The following is a 19,997-nucleotide window of genomic DNA, read 5'->3' on the forward strand; positions in this document are numbered from 1 at the left end:
CCGTGAAGAGGTGCAGCAGGAAACGTCGGATCGCCAGGAACCGAGGGCGATTGATTGGTGGACGGCGGCATCGGCGCGCCAGGGGATGACAGGGGGTCCGATGGTCACCTTACGGCTGTTTCATCGCATGCCGACACCACCGAAGAGAAGCTTCACAGCGCCTGCGTCACTAATAAACCACTTCGGGTGTCGTGCTGATGCTTGTTTCTCGCGCGCACAGTCGGACAGTCCAGAACACGGGCGATGATGCTACGAAGTCGCCGGTATGAAACGGTTCATTTGTGGCTCCCTAGGCTATGTACTCCATGGAAGGTAGGATAAGTGTCCTGATGTCCTGGATTCATGCTTCTCGACAGCCCCTCTACGGAATGAGCACCCCTCGGAACCTGACTTTGCCACTGGTCATCTTTTCCAAGGCCTCGCTGGCTTTTTCAAGAGGGAATTTCTCAATCATGCACTTGACGCCGTGCGTCTGAGCAAACGAGATGGCTTCTTCGCTGTCTAGTTGGTGCCCGCTGGGCCATGCCTGGATGCTCAATCCCTTGCCGATCATGGACGCCGTGTTCACTTCGACTGGTCCTGCCGCGGCCAGAACGATCAATCTGCCCAGTGGTCCCAAGCCGTTGAGCAGCGAGGGAATGAGTTTCTCGTTGGGGGCCGTGAAAAGAATGCAGGATGCTCCGCCCAGCTTCTGAAGTTGTTCGCCAATGTCACCCTTGGATGCGTCGATGTAGTCGTGAGCACCCAACTGCATGGCGAAGTCCTTCTTTTCGGCGCTGGAGGAGATGGCAACCGTCCTGTATCCCGCTTTGTTGGCATATTGCAACGCAAGGTGGCCTAGTCCACCTAGTCCTTGTACCGCGACGGTCGAACCCGCTAGAACCTTTTGTTGTCGGAGAGCTTTCTCGAAATCAGCCAGCCGGCCATTGAGGGAGGAGAAGACAGACTCACAATTGAAGACCGTCACACCAGCGCACAGTACGGGGCAGTACTCGGCAGGGTCTGCGTCGCTGGGAATCCGGACGACCGCCTCGGTCCTCAGAGTCACGTACTCTCCATATCCCTGAAAGTCGTGTCAGCACACTGTCCGGTACGCTACGGAGAACATGCGTACTCCATCCCTGGTGACGCCGTTAATGGCCTCGTTCTCGCACATCTGGAACAAGCCGCGTTGACATGGGACGCAAGTTTGATCGTGGCCCCCATGCCAGGGTCCTCCAACATGGTCGCCAACCTTCCATTTCTTCTCTGTGTCCGGGATGGCAGCGACTTCCCCAATGACTTCGTGGCCGGGGACGATTGGGAAGCTATTGCCGAACAGGCCGAAGCGGACGGCATGGTCGGAATGACAGACACCACAGGCGAGAACTTTCACCAGGACCTAGGCTGGTCAGTCCACATTTCTGACAGTGGTATCGGCCAACCACACATACCTCTCCAGGCTTTGGCAATTCGAGTTTGACCTGCTTGAACTTGATCGGTTCGCCCTTGGCCTCGAAGACGCCGACCTTGTATTCGGCAGGAAGGTTTGGTGCTGATGCCATAATGGATGGATAGATGCGATCTCGATGGCTTTGTGAAGTAAATTAGAAGCCTCGGTGGTCAAGTGAACTAGATCCAGGTTTCCAAAAGCCATTGGGACCCGGACTTTATATCCTTGCCTCGAGATATAGTCGACTGGCATTTTGAGGTTACCTCGAGGTGGGTCGACTGACTGATGATGTCAAAAACTCAATCATCAAGGATCCCTGCAATCCTGAGCGAGAAGCTTGCGGCGCTCTGTCCACAACTTTCCAAAGATACGAGGTGATGCAGGAGACTTGCATACACGGACTCTCTGTTATGATTGGTACACACTGAGGCGGGCATGCTTGCTTTTCCGGCCGCACCGGTAACTCGCATCGCCAAGGTGAGGTCTCCCTGTACGCGAGGGATAGCGGAAATCTCGGGTTTACTGATCTACGCCTTCTTGGCAGCCATTACTGTGTAGGCATACAGGCGAGTCTATAACGAGCGAGGGCACCGAATCTGATGTGCACACCCTCTGGCAATGTCCGCTCCGGCTGCTGGGGCGTTATCAAGTGAGTTCGGACAAAAGAGTTTGCTTCAGAAGCATATACCTAAACGAGCGGCTGTATCTCCGGGTCGGATTTTGGTGTCAAGATTTTGCCTGTTTTCGACAAAGTCTTGATCGGATCTGGCATCTGCCTCTTCCGAGCTTGGAAACATCCGGGGTGCTGTCAGGCAGTTGCATGGGTCCTTTGAACTCTACCATATCTCGTATACAGCATGCTGAGCGATCCTCAGGGCAAAATAGGAGTCATCGCAGTGCGTACAGGCTTCAGATTGTTTGCGCAATCTCCAGAAGGAGTTAACATGTGTCCATGCGATTGCAGTATCCAGGAGTCGGATTAGTAAACATTGACCTCGAAGCGCGGCGCAAGGATTCTTGTCTCGGCCATCTGCGATGAATTGTCAAGAGGAGCCTGCGATAGGACGGTTCCATGGATCGGGAGAATATGTCAATATTCCGCTGCTCCAAAGTCCGGTATCGACCTTGCTAACTAATTGCTTCACTCACGACACGATGCCTGGATGTCTCTCCTGGGAGGATTGACCGTTTCGTCCTGATGATGGCCACGGATCCTCGACCAGCCGATGCAAGAAACACCCTGCGAGGCACAATGATAGTAATCTTGTTCCAGATCCAGAGCAATAGAGGCGTCGGAGCTGTCGCCACGGCCGCCACCGAAAATCTTGAGGAGGTAAGTGAGCTTTGAAGTCGATGGTCGGATGTGTCCTCTCAAGCCAGTCCTGCAAGCTGTAACAGCCCTGACATCAGAAAGTACCGCCTATCGATTCTGTGATTTCCTGCCATGGGCGCCACATGTGGAAGAGAGCTGAACAGCGTCGCTGGCTATCGACGCGGAGATCCCTTGCCCTCCTTGTTTCGCTCAGCTCGTTGTTATTGTGGTCGTCCTGTTCATATTCAGCTGCACAGTGTCAGACACCCTCATCTATTCGCCGTCTGGCCCAATCGAGCCGAGAGCTTTCCTGTGTGCTGCCTTCAGCTTCATACGGCTGGTGGGTACTGCCTGGCAGTTCGTGCAGAAGAGGATCACTCCCCATGAGCTCGGATGGGTGCTCCTTCTCCCCATCCGCCGAGAGCTCGGGTTTTGCTGTCGGGTATGCGGCTTTAGCTCTCTGGTTGCCGTCCAGCTCTGGTTTGGAGAATGGCGTTTGGTTTGGCACGGTCTCGTTGAACGTTCGTCCTTCTCGCTTGAACATATGGTAGCACAGGGCAATAAAGGCCAGCCCCACCACTCCAACACCGATCCCGGTGCCCGCTTCCGCGCCCGTAGAGAGTCTCTGAAAGGATCAACAACATCTCAGAACGTTGTGTACAACATGCCATTCTTACCTGGGCAGGCTGCCCCTCTTTTATCAGAAAGTGCGCCGACTTGGTGAGATATTGGGCCTGTTCAGAAGGCGAGTTTGTAGTCGTGAAAGTGAAGCAGTATCCTCCCCTATGTAACAGATGTCAAACCCAGGCCGAATATGAATCATCTCCTCCTGGGGTCGGAGTAGCGTACGTCTCTAGTGACCGCGAACCGTTCGAGTAAAGCGCCGTTGGCCATGAAGAGAAGTCATAGCGGCACGAAGGCACCGAAACGTGAGCAAAATAGGTGGCATTGCCGCCTTCCTTCTGAAGCCAGATGTCGCACTCGGAGGGGTCGGCACTGCAGAACGTCGCCACACAGTCAGTGCCCCAAGTCTTTGGGGCGGACTTTGCGAGCTCACGGCTCTTGCTGCCACTCGATCGAGCTGGGACCTGGACTGGAACTGTAAGTTGCGACGTCTGCAGGCGCAGTCACGATGATGGCCAAGCTGAACTGGGTGAAAGCAAGGAGAATGTGCGGAAAGAACATTTGGCAAGCCATGCTGGGCAGGCCGGAGGACAGAGTCGCCGGAGAGGAGATCGAAAGAAGGACGAGTTTTCATGAATTCAGCTGGCGCATTCAAGCAAATTCGCCAGCTCGTGTTCTGCATGGTTCATAAGCCGTTTTACTGGCTTTGCGGGCTGATTCGGTTCAGGTGGGTCGAAAACGATGCTTCGACCAGGTCAATACGAGGCAAGCCCCTCATGACCGGTATCCGAAGTGGGAAGAGACTGGATCGCAGACACAGCATGCTGGTGTCCATTTCATAGAGGAAGAGGCCGTCGTTCCCAAAAGCCCCGTGGTACGCGAGCAGCAACGTTGTCGTCGACATGGGGGAGATTGGGGAAGAGCCATGTGAGCGAGTTTCGACATTACGAGTTTGGAGGCTCGGTGCCAAGATGGGTACAAAATCGCTAGGGACTCACCCTGCATTGGGACGAGGGGTGATGCCGCCCTGTGCTCACCTTTGGCCTCACCCTCGACAGGCGGTTCTGGACAAGGATATATGTAGTACTACTGTGTACGTAATTTAAGCGGCACATGCACCAGAAGGCTCGAAAATTCTCGTCATTCTGGCTGTGAGCCGATCGTCTAACTCTCCAGTTGCCGCAGTCACATAGGGACCCGTATGAAAGGCACTACCTCAACCTGGCCCACCACCCCATACTCTACGACGGGCGGCAAAGCCACATTGGCACCAGGGTCTGTCGGTCCTGTCCCGCTACTTTCCAGCTCATTCCAGATGGTCCTGACCACGTTCCCAAGCGGCGTTGCAATTGTCAGACTGAGCGTGTTCTTTCCGTCGACGAGATGAGGTGTAAGATCGGCTTGTGGCTTTGTCACGTCAAGGGGCGGAAGAGCTTGCCCATTTAGGGCTACACGTAAGATGTGCCGAACTGGGGGAAGCGAGAGGAAAGCCCCCGAACCTGCGGCTGTGGCAGCAGACGGCCAGTCGAACTCGGTGCTGTAATATCCTCTCCCTGAGACGTTCTGTAGACCTGGGATATCTTGCCAGGACACCAAGTCCGATAGAGAATGAGTCGTGTTGTACTTCACGGCGCCGCTTGTAAAGTTGTACAGATCCGCTGGGGGAGTCCAGTGCTCGGCAACTAATGTCCAATTTGACAATGTAATAGCCAACATCTGTGGGACCGGGATCGGGACTATCGTACCGTTAGCCAGTGTGTAGGTATTTCTTTGCTGACTCCCCGGGGCCGGGCCGGAGAAGAGGTTGATGCTTCCATTCACTACCGACGCCGAGAGCACCCCTTCGGAGACATTTTTCAGGATTTCAGATGGGTAGTTCTCCGGCTCGAGGGGAGCGGCGAGGAAAGCAATAATGGTCGATTGATTGCCGGTTAGTCGAAGCGGGATTTGCGTCGTACTGTTCGTCTGCGTGTACGTCACAACCGGTGTTTGGGACCCGGTCCAGGCATCGTAAGAATAAGGGTAACCTTTGCTCTGAAACTCAATGACGCCTTCGGTGTCGCCTTCGCCGTATGCCAAATCTTTGGCATCGTTGTAGACATAGACGTAATCAGCTCTGGAAACCCGAGTGTCATTCGAGCGCCAATATGTGAACCATTCCCCTTTCCCGGATTTGGAGAGGATCTTTGTGGATGGCTGGATCCCGATCGATGCAACGGTTGATGCCACTTCGTAAGTCTCTGTAATGTGGACATTTGGCAATGTCTTCAAAGAATCCAAACACTGTCGAGATTGGGTCAATCGACTAGCATTGTTAAAACCAAGATAAGTTGTAGGAATTCCACCAGCAAAGATAACCGGTAGCCCAGCGTTAGCAAGATCTGCGATTTTGGAAGCTCCAGAAATGGTCAAGGAATCGTTGGCGCGTATCACCATGGCTTTGAACGCCTGGGCATCAGGAGCAAGGACACCTTGCCTGACAACGGCCGCGGGCAGTGCGAGGTTGTCAGGACTAAAGTACTCATAAGTATAGCCTGATAGATATCAGTTCAGTGGTGATCTTGGCAGAGGTCAAGGACTACTTACCTAGCTTCTCAAGATCACTGGGTGCATAAGTTCTGAAGAGTATATGTCCGGGCTGAGTGGTGAACTTCTGGTACACTGCAATATCCACCTTGGGTACTCCCGATTGTAAGATGAAGTTATTTCGGGCAACAAAATCGATCTGATCGCGGTAAAAGTCCCAGGCCGGCTCGCGGGGTCCGTGCATCATCGAGTACTGATAATTGAACGTCGTCCAGCCGGGCCACGTGGTGTTACCATACTACTCGCTCATCGATTAGCGCAAGGAAGTCTTGAAAAGATACCAGACAAGTGGAGAGATCTCACCGGTCCTGAATAAGGGAAACCATGAAAGACGAATTGGTTGATCGCTCCCGCGTACGACCGTTTGACATGCCACAAAAGCTCCGTAAGGGTTTGCGTTACGGCCTCATCACGGACCGCTCCGCACTCGGAAGAGACGACGGCTCTGCCAGCCAGATGGGCGGGACCTGAATATTGACGATATCCGTCGATTAAATCGCTAAAATCTAGGGATTCACATTCGGGAATGTCCACTGTTGGTATCGACGAAAGCATATCCATCGGCATGTTATAGGAAATTTGAGCCGAGAACTTCAGGTTGAGGTAGTTTTCTGCCCAGGAGTTTAGAGCGCCAAGGTATTGCTGGTATTGTTTTGCAAGCTGGATACTGTTAGTACTCGTCTCAGATCGGGAGGGATTATCTTCACTGTTTCTCTGTAATCCGCTCGACGAGATTCTCCGCTATCCATGGCGTCAGTTACATACCAGACCGGAGGAGAGGACTGTGCTCCGTGGCCATTCCTGTGGAAAAGGGTCGGCAGCCATTTTGCTATAGAATAGCCATGGTCGGAAGCGAACTGGTCTGGCAAATGCTCGGTCCAGAAAACGTTGGATTCTATCTCGACACTATCTTCCCACCCGTAGTTGCCAACACCCATGAGAAGCTGGCGTGTCCCGTTGATGAGAATATGTTGCTCCCAGAAGTCCGTCATAACTTTGGCTCCTCGGGCTGAGAAGTGGTCCACTGCCCATGAACCATTGTTGATGTAGGACTGCGGATTGCTCTGTGGACCCTTGATATCTAATGGTCCGTCTTGAGCTCTGTAGTTCGAATGGACGAGGTAGATGGCGAAGATGGTATTATGTAGACCTGTGGCATTGGCGTCAAACTCCGCGGATAAGGAGCCGTCCTCGGTGATATCGTCCGTAACGTCTTTGAGACTGGCCTCAGAGAGCGTGATCTGAGTACGATTTGCAGCGAGATCTCCTGGCAAGCTAGGCCCCAGGGCGTTTGTAAGATTGTCCGCTTTGACCGTCAATGCGGTCACAGCAGCTTGCAGTTGGCCAGTGCCCCAGCCGGGGAGCGTTCCGTTGAACGATCCTCCGATCGGTACTGAAATATTGTAGGCGACAAGATCCCATGAGAGGCCCTCGGACCCTACTGGGCCTGGTACGCCGGTGCCTTGATTAGGACCCATGGCAAAATCCATCAAGATACTACTGTTTTGGCAAGCCTCCGCAAAAGCTTGAAAAGTAGCATCTGAGAAGCGTGGTTAGCAAGTCATTGGTAAGGGGTGAGACTATCTACAATCGTCGATACGTACGCCACGCCGGGGTGCCAAATCCATAGACAGCCCAGTCGACTGGAGCGCCATCACCTCTGCCTGCGCCATTGGACGGCGGCCCTCCATAGAGATAGTACCCAAGCAGCTCGAGTCCACCAGCCCCAACCTTCTGGGCGGCGAGGACATCTCTGGCTACAGCGGTATGGTCGACAGACGCATCAGGGATCCAGTAGCGGAATTTCGGCCGAACATGAATGGAAGGGTTCTGGAATGTGCCTTGGTATGGTTCGGAACCAGCTGAAGAGACCTTGCCTGTGATAGGTGAGGCTACCGAACCCAGGCACAATAATGAGCTTGCCAGCAGGAGAAGCATTGTTTCGGCCGTCGCTCTGAATGACATGAGTCCGCACGCCGAAATTGACAGACAATTAGCCCTGTGTTGATCTGAGCTCTTCCTGCTCACCGTGAGACATAGAGCGCTCGGATCAGGACAGGAATCGTGAAGGTGATTCTTTGGTGATGTTATATCGCCGTACTCCTTGAAATGCTCGGTCTATCATCTTTGCGGAGCACTAGTGGCTTTTACATAAGAGACAGGAAATACTCCGTGATAGGTTACTTTGTGAATGCGATCTACCTCAAGGTGAGGAGACAAATAACGCTATCAGGCAGTTGACAATTCAGGTGTCTTCCCAGAGCTGGTTTGAGTGCAACTCTCGGTGCGTTTTGGACCGAGCCGCGTTGACCATTTTCGGGGACGTCGCTGTCGATCATTGGTAGTAAGAAGACGGCGTGCGGGCATAACTACAATGACGGGATAGAGCCGTCTGAGTTAGGGCCATATGGAGGGTAAGTAGGCAGGTGAATATAAGGTAGGTGAGGAGGGTGAGGAGGGTGAGGAGAAGGTGAGTTGGGGGTGATGCCAAAGTGAGCTCCGACAGATTTTACATTGCTTGCCCTGCCAAGCTTCGATTGAGTGCCCCATTGGTGGTACTGTCGCTCGCTTATCTATCAATCCCTTTCTCCGATAAACACTTCAAGCCCGATCTGAGATTCTTAGGGGCTCTGAGATATTGAAGAATCACACTCGGAACTTCAGCTCAGAGCCACGAATATGACGATCGAGATAAAGCCGATAACCGCAGGTGATATTCCTTCGGCGGTCGAATGCATCCAGCAAGCATTTGCCGACGACCCGTATCACCTATGGGCTTTCGACGCAGCAAAGTTCAACAAGCAGAGGAACTTCGCCAGTCTCAAGGCCAAGTGCGAGTGGGGAATGCACAATGCGTTGTTCTATGTCGCAAAAGACCCGGAGGACAAGGACGGCAAGGTGCTCGGAGTCAGCATGTGGATGAAGCCTAGGCGTGCGGACCAGAAGCAAACGTGGTCCGAGTGGATGGACGATTACGTCCTCTGGTTCAAGCAGGGACTGAACCTTGTCTGGTACAGGGGACGCGGCGGATTGCAGACGAATCGATACTGGATCTGGAAGCGGGAACAGGCTATTGCTCAGTCCGAGATCTGGACGGATCCTCATGGGTACTACTTCTGCAACATTGTCACGGTCAGGCCCGGCATCCAAGGCAAGGGGGTCGGCCGCCAGCTGTTTGAGATCGTGACCAAGATGGCCGATCAGGAACAGCGCAAGTGCTACCTCGAGTCATCCAAGGAGAAGCCCAACATCGCCATCTACGAGAAGATGGGATTTCGACTAGCACGGAAGATGGTGTGCGAGGAGGGAGGACACGTCTGCGATCTGTTCTGTATGGTCAGAGAACCGCAACCAAAGCCGTAAATACCGGGCCTCCGGGCAAGGCGCTGCCATGCAAACCTTTGTCAGTCCTGCGTTAAGCCTGCTGAGTGGCCATGCCATCATCTCAGGGATCACATTGCCACAATTGACCAGGACATCTGTGGCGCCCAAAGAAACCCCAACCAGATAAGCTAGTGCCATGCATGTTGGATGCTGAAGTCGTGTCTCGCGGACGGTATCGCCTTCACTCGGCGGATATGTTACTCTATCCTACGCTCTATGGACCTCTCAGACTCGGATAGGAACAATATCCCGCAGGGAAACATTGGTTTCCGGGACTGCGATGAAGCATGCCTTGAAGCCTGGATGGCGCTGCGACATCAGCTCCATTCCCGATCTGCCCGTTTAACGGCGTTTCGCACGGACGGCAGATGTGTTTGATCATACTGGTGTAGACAAAGAAAGGCCAAGGAAGATTACTTCTTGCTCTTCATAGACTTTCGTCTGCATACGTCTCAACAACATCTACAAGAAACAAAGCCGTCGATTTGCGCTTAGCGTTGATACAAATACGCCGAGGACAGCAAAACGGGTTGGTTGGTCCAATAAACATTTTGACTGCCCCCGAATAGGAGACACTTGGATCAACAGACAGTACACGGGCATCTACCTGCGAGCCAGCCTTCTTCCGCAAAGGAGACACACCAATCACCCTGGCCATCCAGGACGTGACGCCTGGCGGATAAACAGACCAGCGGTGCCTAGCCCAGGACCACAACCTACCGATCGGCGTTGGATTTCTGCTGGGCACTGTACGCTGTACCCATACACTGATAAACGTACTTAAGAGGATTGGATTGAAATCGATAACCACCACCTCTGGGTATACCTCTACTAGACTTGAGAAATACGTAGATAATCATGTATACAGGCCGTGTAGTGACGCACAAAAGGGTATCAAAAAATACTCCCAGAGTGGGTGGATTGTTGATCAGGTGTAGGCCAGCGTGCAGCCAACCTATCAATTTCGGTTCCGCTTGGTGTACTGTACTCATGCAGCATGAGCGGTCTTGCGCCGTACTTGGGACTAAGCCAACTCACGCGGCATAAGATATGGCGCGAGTTCCAAGAGTCGGACTGTCCAGGAATGAAGCACAGCTCCTATCCTGGGACCTGTACTCGACCCGATCGAAGGCAGGCTTTCAGTCCCCGACAGCGTCGCGTCATCGCCGACCGGCATCTGACAGACAGACACTTGGTAGCAGTCTTCTGGAATCTGTCAGCTTACAGCTCACGGCTCACAGCTTGCTTCCAGTCGCTTTGTCGTGGTTGACATCTCCGTGCTCATTCTTGACCTTTTCTACCACCTCGGCTGGGAACCGAAGCATGCCGTCTTGTATAGTGGTGGCGATGATCCGTCCATTATCCCGATCCCACAACAAACTATTATGACACCCCCGATTGTCGCCGCCGTTGCTGGTCCACGACTCTTGGACGAACCACTTCGATTTCCCATCCGCGTCGACCATGGCCAGATGATCCGCCGAGCCGTGGAAAATGACCGTGTGAGACAATGAAGCCATTGTCGTGCGAACGGTCTCGTAGCCGAGTGCGCGCTGTATGAGGAAGAGAGAGTTCTTGTCCGAAGCGTAAAGATGGGCCGCAGCATGGAGGTTCAAGTCAGTGGCGGCATCGTCCTGTTTTCTGGTATTGTCATCCTGAATGAGTCGATAGAAGAGTAGTTGGCGATATCGAGCCGTGTCTGCCCCATCCGGACCACCACCGGGTCGGGTCTTACCATTATACTTCGCCATGTCGACCTTCCTCGTTTCGACACCGGGAAAGGCAGCTGCATCGCGGCTCCAGAATTCTTGCTCCTCCTCTTCCCACCACGTGGCGTCGGCTCCGGGTGCCAGGGGGTGGTCTTCGGGGTTTAGGCCCTCCAGGACGTCGGCGTACTGTGTCCTGATATGCTCGGGGCCCACGTTTTGGTACTCGTACCCGGACCATTTCTTGTTCCCGTGCTCGGACCGCTTGAAGGAAACCAGCGCCGAGAAACAGGGCGTGGTGCCCTGCGCGGCCGCCTCGGAGTGCTGGAACACGTCCACTCCTCGCAGGCAGTACATTCCGCCGTCTCTGATCCTCCTTATGCGATACACATACGGGATGTCGATGGCACCGGGCAGTAAGAAATACCCTGTTACTTGCTAGATCCCAGATGTCTGTCAGTGTTTTGTGTTCATCTGTCAGAAGCCCACGCGGTGGAAAACACACATGGACAACGAGCCCTTTCTCCACGGTCTGGCTGGCGGCATAGACAGCCTGAGCATAGACGTGGCCGCCAAAGGCTCGCTTGAAAGGGGCTGGCGGCCAAGCCGGCGTCAAGGACTCAAAGACGTCGTCCCCTGTCTGTTTGAGAGCCATCAGAAGCCTCCATGAAATCGGCTTCTTGCCCCTGAGCACCTCGAATTTGGTTGTCGTTGGCATTGCTGGCTGAAGCTCTCCCTGTGCGATTGACGAATGCTCCGTAATTGGCCGCGTATTCACCGACAAGCCACAGCGCAATGCGAAGGTTAAGTCATGGTACCTGGGACATTCGTGATAGCCCGTAAAAGCTCCATCATCAGTGTCTTGCAGGGGTCAGAAGCTGGTTTAAGTATTCCGTACAGGGAGAGCACAACGAGCTCGAACGCGACACAGACAGCCTCGGTTCGTCGTCTCCTCCGAACAAACATGATCGCTCGTTTGGGGTAAGAATTCCGAGGCACGTGAAGATAACACCGCTTGATTTTACGATAAGCTCTATGTGACATCATCGGGCTGTGTCACATCGATGAGCGCCGTCATTGATGGGAGGCGTTTACAAGGGCCTGCCTGAGCTTCTCGCGTACCCCGTCTCTCTCTACATTCCTGTCAACAAGCCAGAAACAATCCCTACGATCACCTTGAGCAATACGACTACCGTCAGAACAGAACTTGTGAAAAGATGTCATCGAACCAATCCTCAGACTCTCAACCCTCCATGATTGGTGGTCACGCCAAGGTAAAACGATATACGCCCACCATTACAAAGCACTGAAGCGTATCTCTTACTGACTCTCTACCCGATACAGTACGTCCAGGGCGTCGTCTCTTCTACCCTCGGGTATGAATCCGGCGAACAAACCAAAGCCGAGGCCGTCCAGGAGATGAAGGACGCGAAAGCACATTCCGAAGGACAGCCGGCGCAGTCGTCGATCCTGGGGACCGTGGAGAATGCCGCGGGCAAGCTCACTGGGTGTGAAGGGATGGAGCAAGAAGGTCAGCAGAGGATCCCGAACAAGAAGGGCATTGAAGAGCAGAGTGGTACTGGTTGAAAGGGGCACGTGAAGTGAGTGGCTTGACGTTCTAGGTTGAAGATGATAGATGCATGCGAGGTGCCAGCACTGCGATTCTAAGGAACTCAGAGAGACTATTTCTAGACATCTGATTCAAGTCTGAGCGTGGAGGGCTTGGCTACTAATAATTCATGAGCGATTGCCGACAACTTTGAATCCAAAAATTTCCTCTGCTTTTGTTCGGCAGACAGATGCCTGGTGCTGTAGGAATACCCAACCTTCTGTGTGTATCTCGCTTTTCAACCTTGGCTCTTTTGTCCAATATCGAAGCATGCGTGGGTATCATAACATCTCTCATGCTTGAGATCTTCGTCATCCTTCGTTTTGTGCTGGCGTGACGAGCCTTTCTTTGCAACCCGGGGGCAACAGTCCAACCCCTCACAAGCCTGTATTGCTCCTTGGCTTGGGAAGTGGAATCTCTCCTTCGGCCGCTTTGTTCTCGATAATAACGCTGTCGTCGAGCTCTTCGTCTCTCATCCTGACGTCCTCGTCATCGAGAAAGTCGTCGATCCCATCCTTGCCACGGCGCAGGTCGACGGGATCCCAGTCCTTGCCTAAGGTGCCGTCGACGTCTGGCTTTGGATACTGGTAGGAGTTACCGTACCGCTCTCTAGCTCTCTCCTGGGCTCTGATCTCGTCGGCGTCCGGCTTGACCCATCCACTGCTAGGTGATTCGCCTAGCCCGATAGTGTGAGTTGGCTTCAGAAACGTTGGACCATTGCTTGTCTCATACCAGTCCCGGTCAACCCAAGAAGTGATGCACTCCTTTGCCCTCTCACCCAATGCATAGAATCCTGGATTGTCGCGTGGCAGGAACATGGATACATGTGCGCTGGTCTCGTCGGGGGCCTTTTCGTTGACCGCCTTGATCCATTTGAATCGACTCGGCTTCGATTCCTCTGCGCCTTGTTTGATCTCCTTGCGGTCACGGCTGACGTGGACGGGCAGGTTGCAGAACGTCCGTTCCTTTCCTGCCACGCTCTCCGTGATGCCGTATCCGCCCCTGGCTCCCTGACCGAGGTTAGTATAGAGGTTAGCGCATCCGCCACCTCGCTCCTGGCATTCGTGCTCAATGCTTTCGACTCGCTTTCGCAAGTTCTCCGGCTTGAAGAGCTCGCCCACAAAGAGAAGATGATCACCGGCCCACTTCCACCCAGCACTGAGCTTCTCCCGCTGTGAGTACAAAGCAGCCGCGCCGCCAGCTACCACGGCACCGGCAGCGCCGGCAAACATGGCGTACTTGCCCCATGACTGCCATTTAGGGGTGGCGGCAGCGTCTCCGGTAGAGGCCGAGACGGGCGCGGGCAGGGCTTGCATATTCCTGGACTTCGCGGCGCCTGCAGATGAGACGTTGGGCTCGGACTTGGTGCCCCAGCTGAACATTGATGTCACTTCATTGTAGGTATTGTAAGCGTTCGCAACGACCTTGTGACCTCCTTCAAGGCTATGCGCGACCATTCCAGGTGCGAGGCCGAGGAAGGGCGTATCGAAAGCCAGAATGCCTTGGATATGTGGGAACATGAATGAATGTCGGTGTGATGCGGGGTTGCTACGGGAAGGCGTAGGGTGCGACGTGGAAGTAGTCGAGCCGAGAGTCGTGTTGGAGGGGAAGTTTGGTCGCTCTGGGTTTTGGGCCGATGATGCTGCCGGTATGGGTTGCTCACTTGCTAGAAGGAGGTATGTCTCTGCCGCAACTATGCCGCCCATCGAATGTCCAACCAGGATGACGTGGACCGAAGGGTCGACTGTCGGGGACGGCGTCGACCGAGCGACCTCGAGGTCTATGACCTTGTCCTGTAACCTGGTATCGCAGCTCTTAACTATCTCACTCGGGCCCGCGGAACGCCATACCAGCACCTACCATTCTCGAAGGCGCGCCACACATTCCTTTAATTCACCTTTCGTCTCGAATCTGGGATATGTCGCAGTGACGACGTCGATGTTTGGAAGAGCATGGCTGACGAGAGCTCGAAGATGTTCCGGAAAGGCCGCGAAGGTGTCATCGCCACCCTAAGCTATCAGTAGAAGAACAACACAAAGCAGTGGTGGTGGTGGTGGTGAGCAAAGTCATGGCAGTGCATAGATGTCGATGACGCGCACCGCTATTCTGCCAGAGACGTTATGGACTCACCTTGAACCCGTGTATGAAGACGAGAAATAACGTCCGGCGCATCCTCAGCGGCTGGCTGTCCACCTTGACACTGCATTATACACCACAAATGCTCGCCGACCTAGTCCGTAAGCAATGCCATTGCCACAGTCGCGAGAATCGTTTGATTGCTCTGGCACGGAGTACGGAGTATGTAGGAGGTGTCTTTTCACATCAACCACATTTCGGACTTAAGTTGTTCCGGCAGATTCTAGTTCTAACCATTGTCACGTGAACTCTGACAGGGTGGTAGCATGTGGACAGGACGCTCTACAAAATGAAGGCACAGTGATGACAGAAGATATTTAGTGATCCAGAAAGTGGATGACCTCGTGAATTTACTTTTCTTGCATCTCTTGAGAATCATCTTTGGCCAACATAGACTAGATGTCTATTTCTGTACAGTTCTTTAGTCTTGATCGGACCAAGTGTCCAACGCCCCCAATGATGCAATGTTGCCATGTTACCCTCTTGTCCCTAGCGCCGTACGCAATGATGCTGCTAAGCAAGTCGCTTTTGAAAACGGGAAGACAGAAAGCCAAGCCCCGCCACGCTATGCATGTAAGATGATGAGTCTCCCTCGAGCCAACAAATAGAACAAGAAAAATGTAGGTGTACACCCTTCCGCATCATCTAGAATTGATACTGTTGTTGAGCAACTGGAGTCGAAACATTGCTGTTGTGCCAGCCGTCTAGTTGCAAGAATGGGAGGAGCCCAGTTCTGCGCTCTGTGCCGGTCTTGCTCAGAGGCTGATAATGGATCTGGTCTGATGGGATGTTTCTGACGGGTACCTGCAATGCCGCAGCAGGGGGAGGAATTAGAAGTGTGTTGACATGGCGAACTGGTCGATATGGAGAAGTGCGGTGAGTCAGGAAGTATGATGGTGACAAACCCGGGAGAGTGGGAGTAGTGGTATTGTATCCGGTAGGTGAAGTATGTGCCGAGGGGTAATTTGATAGCGATCGGTGGCCGTCACCCAAGCTTGGAATGGTATTCTGGAGGAGATTCTGAGGTACTGCAGATATGGGGGTCACAGGATGCGAATAGCCATTGCTTGTGGTCGGATACACCCCTGACATTGCGCGGTTGGGTTGTGCTGATATCAGAGGTAATGGAGGGACCGAAGGTGGCATTGAAGTCGGCAACCTCGGGATGTCCAATCTTGGAATATCCTGAGACGTGGAAAATAAACCTGAATCTGGTATGCCAGAGGACCGAGTAGGTGACACCCTGAGGCCAGTTTGAGGGTGGGGATGGGAACTTGCCAGGCTACTACTTTGCCCGGACTGCTGGCTAGCGAAGAGTTGCCGCTTAGCGGGAGGAAGCTCCGCAGAATAGTCTGCACTTCGTTTCCGATCTTGCCGATATCCCCTGAGATCAACCTGCTGTCGCAGTGGTGAGTTTGGAAGTGGTAGTGCTGACGATGATGGGTGTGGCAGTACAGGATAGTGACTGCTCAAATGACTCGAAACACCATAAGGACTAACGCTGTGATGCGTAGAAGGAGGTGAAGGGAGCTTGTGAGAGAAACTTTGGCCAGTAGGAGTGACTGGGGTCGGCCCGATTGCTCTGGTCTCGTCCACCACAGGAAGCTGCGAGGCCTTCAGGTAGAATGCGCCCAACCTTCCCAATTTGGCTTTCCACAGGCTCCACTCCTCGGCCGAGGCGTAAAGATCGTACCTCATGTTGCTGAGAAATTCCACTTCCATAATATGGATTTCAGTCACAGATATGCCCGAAACCTCTGCCCAGGTCTTGTTTGTGTAGGTATTGTCGTCCAGAAATTTGTTGCCCAACATCAGAGCGATGGTCAGGAGGCGGAATTCGCTCCCACGCTTCCCACTAACAGACGGATTGAAACGTTTGAGCCGGTAAATGAACATCAATGCCAGTAATATGACGTTTCTGCCAACTTGTGTGGTGCTTACGATTGTTGTCACCCATTTCCGAAATCCGATCGAGGGTATGGCGTCCGGCAGCAGGCCTCTATCCACCGAAGCCTCCTCGGGCAAACTTTCTGCGTATTGCAGTGTGCTGGAGGTTTCGAACCAGAATAAGCATGTAATTTCTGCCGCAAACTCCGCGAGGCTTCCCTTGCTCTTGTTCACGGACTCTGGTATCTGTAGGTGTGGTGCAATTGCATTCACTTCTTTCTCATCTTTCACCCGACGGTTGTAGAGACCTGTTCCGTTTGTGGGAGGGACCAGTGCGTACGGGTTGGGCAAAGAGGATGTCGTAAAGGAGCTCCGATGCTGCTGAGCAGTATGGGTGGAGTCTGGTAGACTGGTGTGCTCTTGCTGGTAAGCTGGGAGAGGGTAGCCGGCATAGCTGTTACCTAGCATCACCCCAGACATGGCTTTTGAGGTGGGAGGGGTAGGTAGACCACTGTCGAAATAGGTATCGGTGTCGTTCCACCCTTTATACCCATACGCAGCTGAGTCCTTGTACGATGCTTTGAGAGTCGAATCCGCCCAATCCAGAGGCCCAACAACTTGAAGAACAGTGGACGTCGACGACATGAGTCTGGTCTTCCTCCTGTTGTTTGGAGATGTTGTGCGTGGTGTCAGGGACGGTGAGGTGCTGGTGACCGGTCCAGCATAGAGTTGTCGAAGGTGGACAGCGTTCGAACAGTCAAGTCGACGTGCCTGACGCTGTTTGAGTAAATATCAAGAAGACGGTGATGCCCCTTGATGATAGAGGACATGACAATAGGAGGGTCAAGAACATTCAAGCGAGGAGCATGTTGGATGTTTTGGGGTCTTGGACTGAATCGGGGTCTGGAATGAAGGTGAGGTATTGAAGAGTGGGCCCGGATGTTTGGCAGAGGTGCAGAAGGCCTTCACCCACGCGGCACTCAAACAGCCACTGTCCGAGCCACGTAGGCAATGCAATCAGAGCCAAAGGATGGATGATACAACTGGAGCAATCCCAAATGACAGCACCGTGATTAATGAGTGAATCAACGAAACGCAAAACAGTCAGCCGAACACCGTACGTTCGGCAGCAGGGAGAGTTTGTGGCGGCGACCCAGGCAATTGGACCGATGAAGGATGATCTTGTATTCCGTTCTCAGGTCTGCAACAGGCATGCTGCGCCATACTTACGCACAGGGCCTTGTCTTGGAAGGCGGTTCGAGGCTCGGCTGTAAAAAGGTGTCAGGGACCCCTTCCGCGTCGTAAGTGATGAGCCCGGTTGACCCAGTAGTTGCAGCCAGGAGACGAGCGTCGGATGGAGACAAGACGACGCAAGAGAAAATGAGAAGCAGCAGTAGTCAGAAGGACAGGCAAGCCGCAGAAGTGGAAGGGAAGCTACGACTGCGGGCTGGGTAAACGCGGCATCAGCCAATCAGGGGGCAACCCAGGCACGAAAGATGGAGCGACAGGCACACTGGCGCGATGATTGCCAGAGTGGACTAAGACGGGCTGGCTGGGGGGGAGGAGTTACAGTCAAAAAGTGATGGGATGTTTTGGATAAGAGAAGGATTGCTAGGATGATGTTGGATGGGGTGGAAGCACCGAAAAAAGCCAACAGGAGACGGCAAACGGGGGTCTAGTTTGACGGTCATGGACCAAGGTCATGCAAGCGGTCGGGTCACGGTGATGAGCGATGATGAATCCGTGAACCGCCGACGTGCCATGGCTGGCGTGCTATGCGAAATAGCCATGAACACAGTGAGCCATCCGTGGCACCAGCAACCAACTGACCGCATTTAGCTCGGCATGATGGCAGCGGCGAACAAATTTTAGCCTCCTGGGCTGTGGCAGGCAGGTGTTGCAAAGTGTGGCCTAAGCACCAGCTGGAACAACAGGGTGGTAACTTTGCCGGTACTACTACTAATAGTCATTCTCCCGTCACCTACTTACTCCGTACGAGCGCTGGGTTATGATTCCACCCCAAGGCATAAATCATTTGACGGATCCCGACATCGTAATGGAGGGGGGAGCGAGACAGGGATGGTGGATGCTGGGTGGAGTTGGGGCCGTGGGTTTTGCCATCGCCATCATCGTCTTTTGCCCCCCTGGAGCCTACTTGTGCAAAGGTGACTAGCACTGTTCAGTGATGGAATGCATGAAAAGTGAGCAGCCTGATGATAGACACCAGACACTGCCCACTAGATGCCCCCAGATTGCAGCTTGTTTGGCACGCATGGTGTCCCTTACGGCGGGATCGAACCTCCCCTGCTGATGCGAGTCACGAACAGAGTACTCCGTACGCGGGTGAAATCAACTGGTGCCATGCAACTTGCCAGGCTGGACGGGAACGAAAGCAACAGCGAAGCTCGGCGTACGCAGCGGAGTTTGTAACAGAGCGCCACGATGAATGCGGACTTAGTGCGAGGGAGAGGAGGTCAGGATGGCATGAGAATCAGCCTACTGTGTACACCATATGGAGTACTGCCGGCTTTGATGGAACTCAACTTCGTGCATGGGATGGTAGGGGGTTTCGGCAAGACCTGGCCTTTTACTGCGCTCGCCGGGTCCGTGACTCCTACCAGGGCCACCTGCCTGCGATGCACTGCGCTCGGGTTGCCTTAGAAAATAACGAAATCTAAAGCGTCGGCCTATTGGAAACGAAGAGGAAGCCGCTAAGGAATGAAAGTGACTTGCGGACCGCACGGTCAGCGTACCCAGTAGTTACAGAAGGCCCCTCACAGTCTCGTCAAAAGTGATGATCTTGAAGCTGCCAGCTGAGTCGAAGCCTAGAGGATAATTTTGACCAGTGACAAGTGCGAGCTTTAGGCCCCAGTTTCCCGAGAAGGCTGCCCGTCTGCGCTCCCTCGGCTGCAGATGCACGGACACGCAGAGTGAAGCCAGCACACCCGCGACCCTCAAACCCGCCTGGCACGGAAGGCAAAAAAGAGCAGTGTGGCTAGCCTGAAAGCAGCCACTCCGTGTCTCGTCAGAATTTCAGAACACGAGACTTCCGAGGCCCGGTTTTTGGAGAAACCACCTGCGAGTTGGGGCAAAAGGCCTTGTCTGGTTTGCTAGTCTCGTGCCGCGCGCAACGCCAAAGGGTTGCCGGACAGACGACGCGGCCTGGCAGTGTGTTATTGGAGGATCGGCCGCTCAATAAGCTGTCGAGAAACTCGCATGGCGGCCAGAATCCAGGCGGTCCGATAGGACTTCGCTGGATGTTGCTACCACCTCAGTCACTTGATTCAAGATTATCGGCGGACCAGCACCACCCAGCAGGCA

At 53.7% G+C, this 19,997-nt stretch overlaps 7 protein-coding genes across 7 annotated transcripts; 2 read left to right on the forward strand and 5 right to left on the reverse strand.

The window, feature by feature from the left end:
- Positions 1 to 361: 361 nt before the first annotated feature.
- On the reverse strand, positions 362 to 1,544 carry A1O7_08596 (uncharacterized protein; the record flags this gene model as incomplete). The annotated part of the gene is made up of 4 exons (XM_007762587.1): positions 362 to 900; positions 952 to 1,063; positions 1,115 to 1,381; positions 1,434 to 1,544. 4 exons carry the CDS (start codon positions 1,542 to 1,544, stop codon positions 362 to 364), a joined length of 1,029 nt encoding a protein of 342 aa, XP_007760777.1.
- Positions 1,545 to 4,553: 3,009 nt separating this feature from the next.
- A1O7_08597 (uncharacterized protein) lies at positions 4,554 to 7,892 on the reverse strand (the record flags this gene model as incomplete). The annotated part of the gene is made up of 5 exons (XM_007762588.1): positions 4,554 to 5,902; positions 5,955 to 6,192; positions 6,258 to 6,614; positions 6,662 to 7,494; positions 7,559 to 7,892. 5 exons carry the CDS (start codon positions 7,890 to 7,892, stop codon positions 4,554 to 4,556), a joined length of 3,111 nt encoding a protein of 1,036 aa, XP_007760778.1.
- Positions 7,893 to 8,633: 741 nt separating this feature from the next.
- A1O7_08598 (uncharacterized protein) lies at positions 8,634 to 9,317 on the forward strand (the record flags this gene model as incomplete). The annotated part of the gene is made up of 1 exon (XM_007762589.1): positions 8,634 to 9,317. One exon carries the CDS (start codon positions 8,634 to 8,636, stop codon positions 9,315 to 9,317), a length of 684 nt encoding a protein of 227 aa, XP_007760779.1.
- Positions 9,318 to 10,573: 1,256 nt separating this feature from the next.
- On the reverse strand, positions 10,574 to 11,762 carry A1O7_08599 (uncharacterized protein; the record flags this gene model as incomplete). The annotated part of the gene is made up of 2 exons (XM_007762590.1): positions 10,574 to 11,482; positions 11,550 to 11,762. 2 exons carry the CDS (start codon positions 11,760 to 11,762, stop codon positions 10,574 to 10,576), a joined length of 1,122 nt encoding a protein of 373 aa, XP_007760780.1.
- Positions 11,763 to 12,261: 499 nt separating this feature from the next.
- A1O7_08600 (uncharacterized protein) lies at positions 12,262 to 12,631 on the forward strand (the record flags this gene model as incomplete). Its single annotated transcript, XM_007762591.1, has 2 exons — positions 12,262 to 12,318; positions 12,389 to 12,631. The coding sequence occupies 2 exons, from the start codon at positions 12,262 to 12,264 to the stop codon at positions 12,629 to 12,631; spliced, it is 300 nt and encodes a 99-aa protein (XP_007760781.1).
- Positions 12,632 to 13,030: 399 nt separating this feature from the next.
- On the reverse strand, positions 13,031 to 14,825 carry A1O7_08601 (uncharacterized protein; the record flags this gene model as incomplete). Its single annotated transcript, XM_007762592.1, has 3 exons — positions 13,031 to 14,453; positions 14,514 to 14,662; positions 14,784 to 14,825. 3 exons carry the CDS (start codon positions 14,823 to 14,825, stop codon positions 13,031 to 13,033), a joined length of 1,614 nt encoding a protein of 537 aa, XP_007760782.1.
- Positions 14,826 to 15,434: 609 nt separating this feature from the next.
- On the reverse strand, positions 15,435 to 17,321 carry A1O7_08602 (uncharacterized protein; the record flags this gene model as incomplete). The annotated part of the gene is made up of 1 exon (XM_007762593.1): positions 15,435 to 17,321. One exon carries the CDS (start codon positions 17,319 to 17,321, stop codon positions 15,435 to 15,437), a length of 1,887 nt encoding a protein of 628 aa, XP_007760783.1.
- Positions 17,322 to 19,997: the final 2,676 nt, after the last annotated feature.

Source organism: Cladophialophora yegresii, assembly GCF_000585515.1.
Source record: "Cladophialophora yegresii CBS 114405 chromosome Unknown aczIN-supercont1.6, whole genome shotgun sequence".
In the NCBI taxonomy this organism is placed as follows: domain Eukaryota; kingdom Fungi; phylum Ascomycota; class Eurotiomycetes; order Chaetothyriales; family Herpotrichiellaceae; genus Cladophialophora; species Cladophialophora yegresii.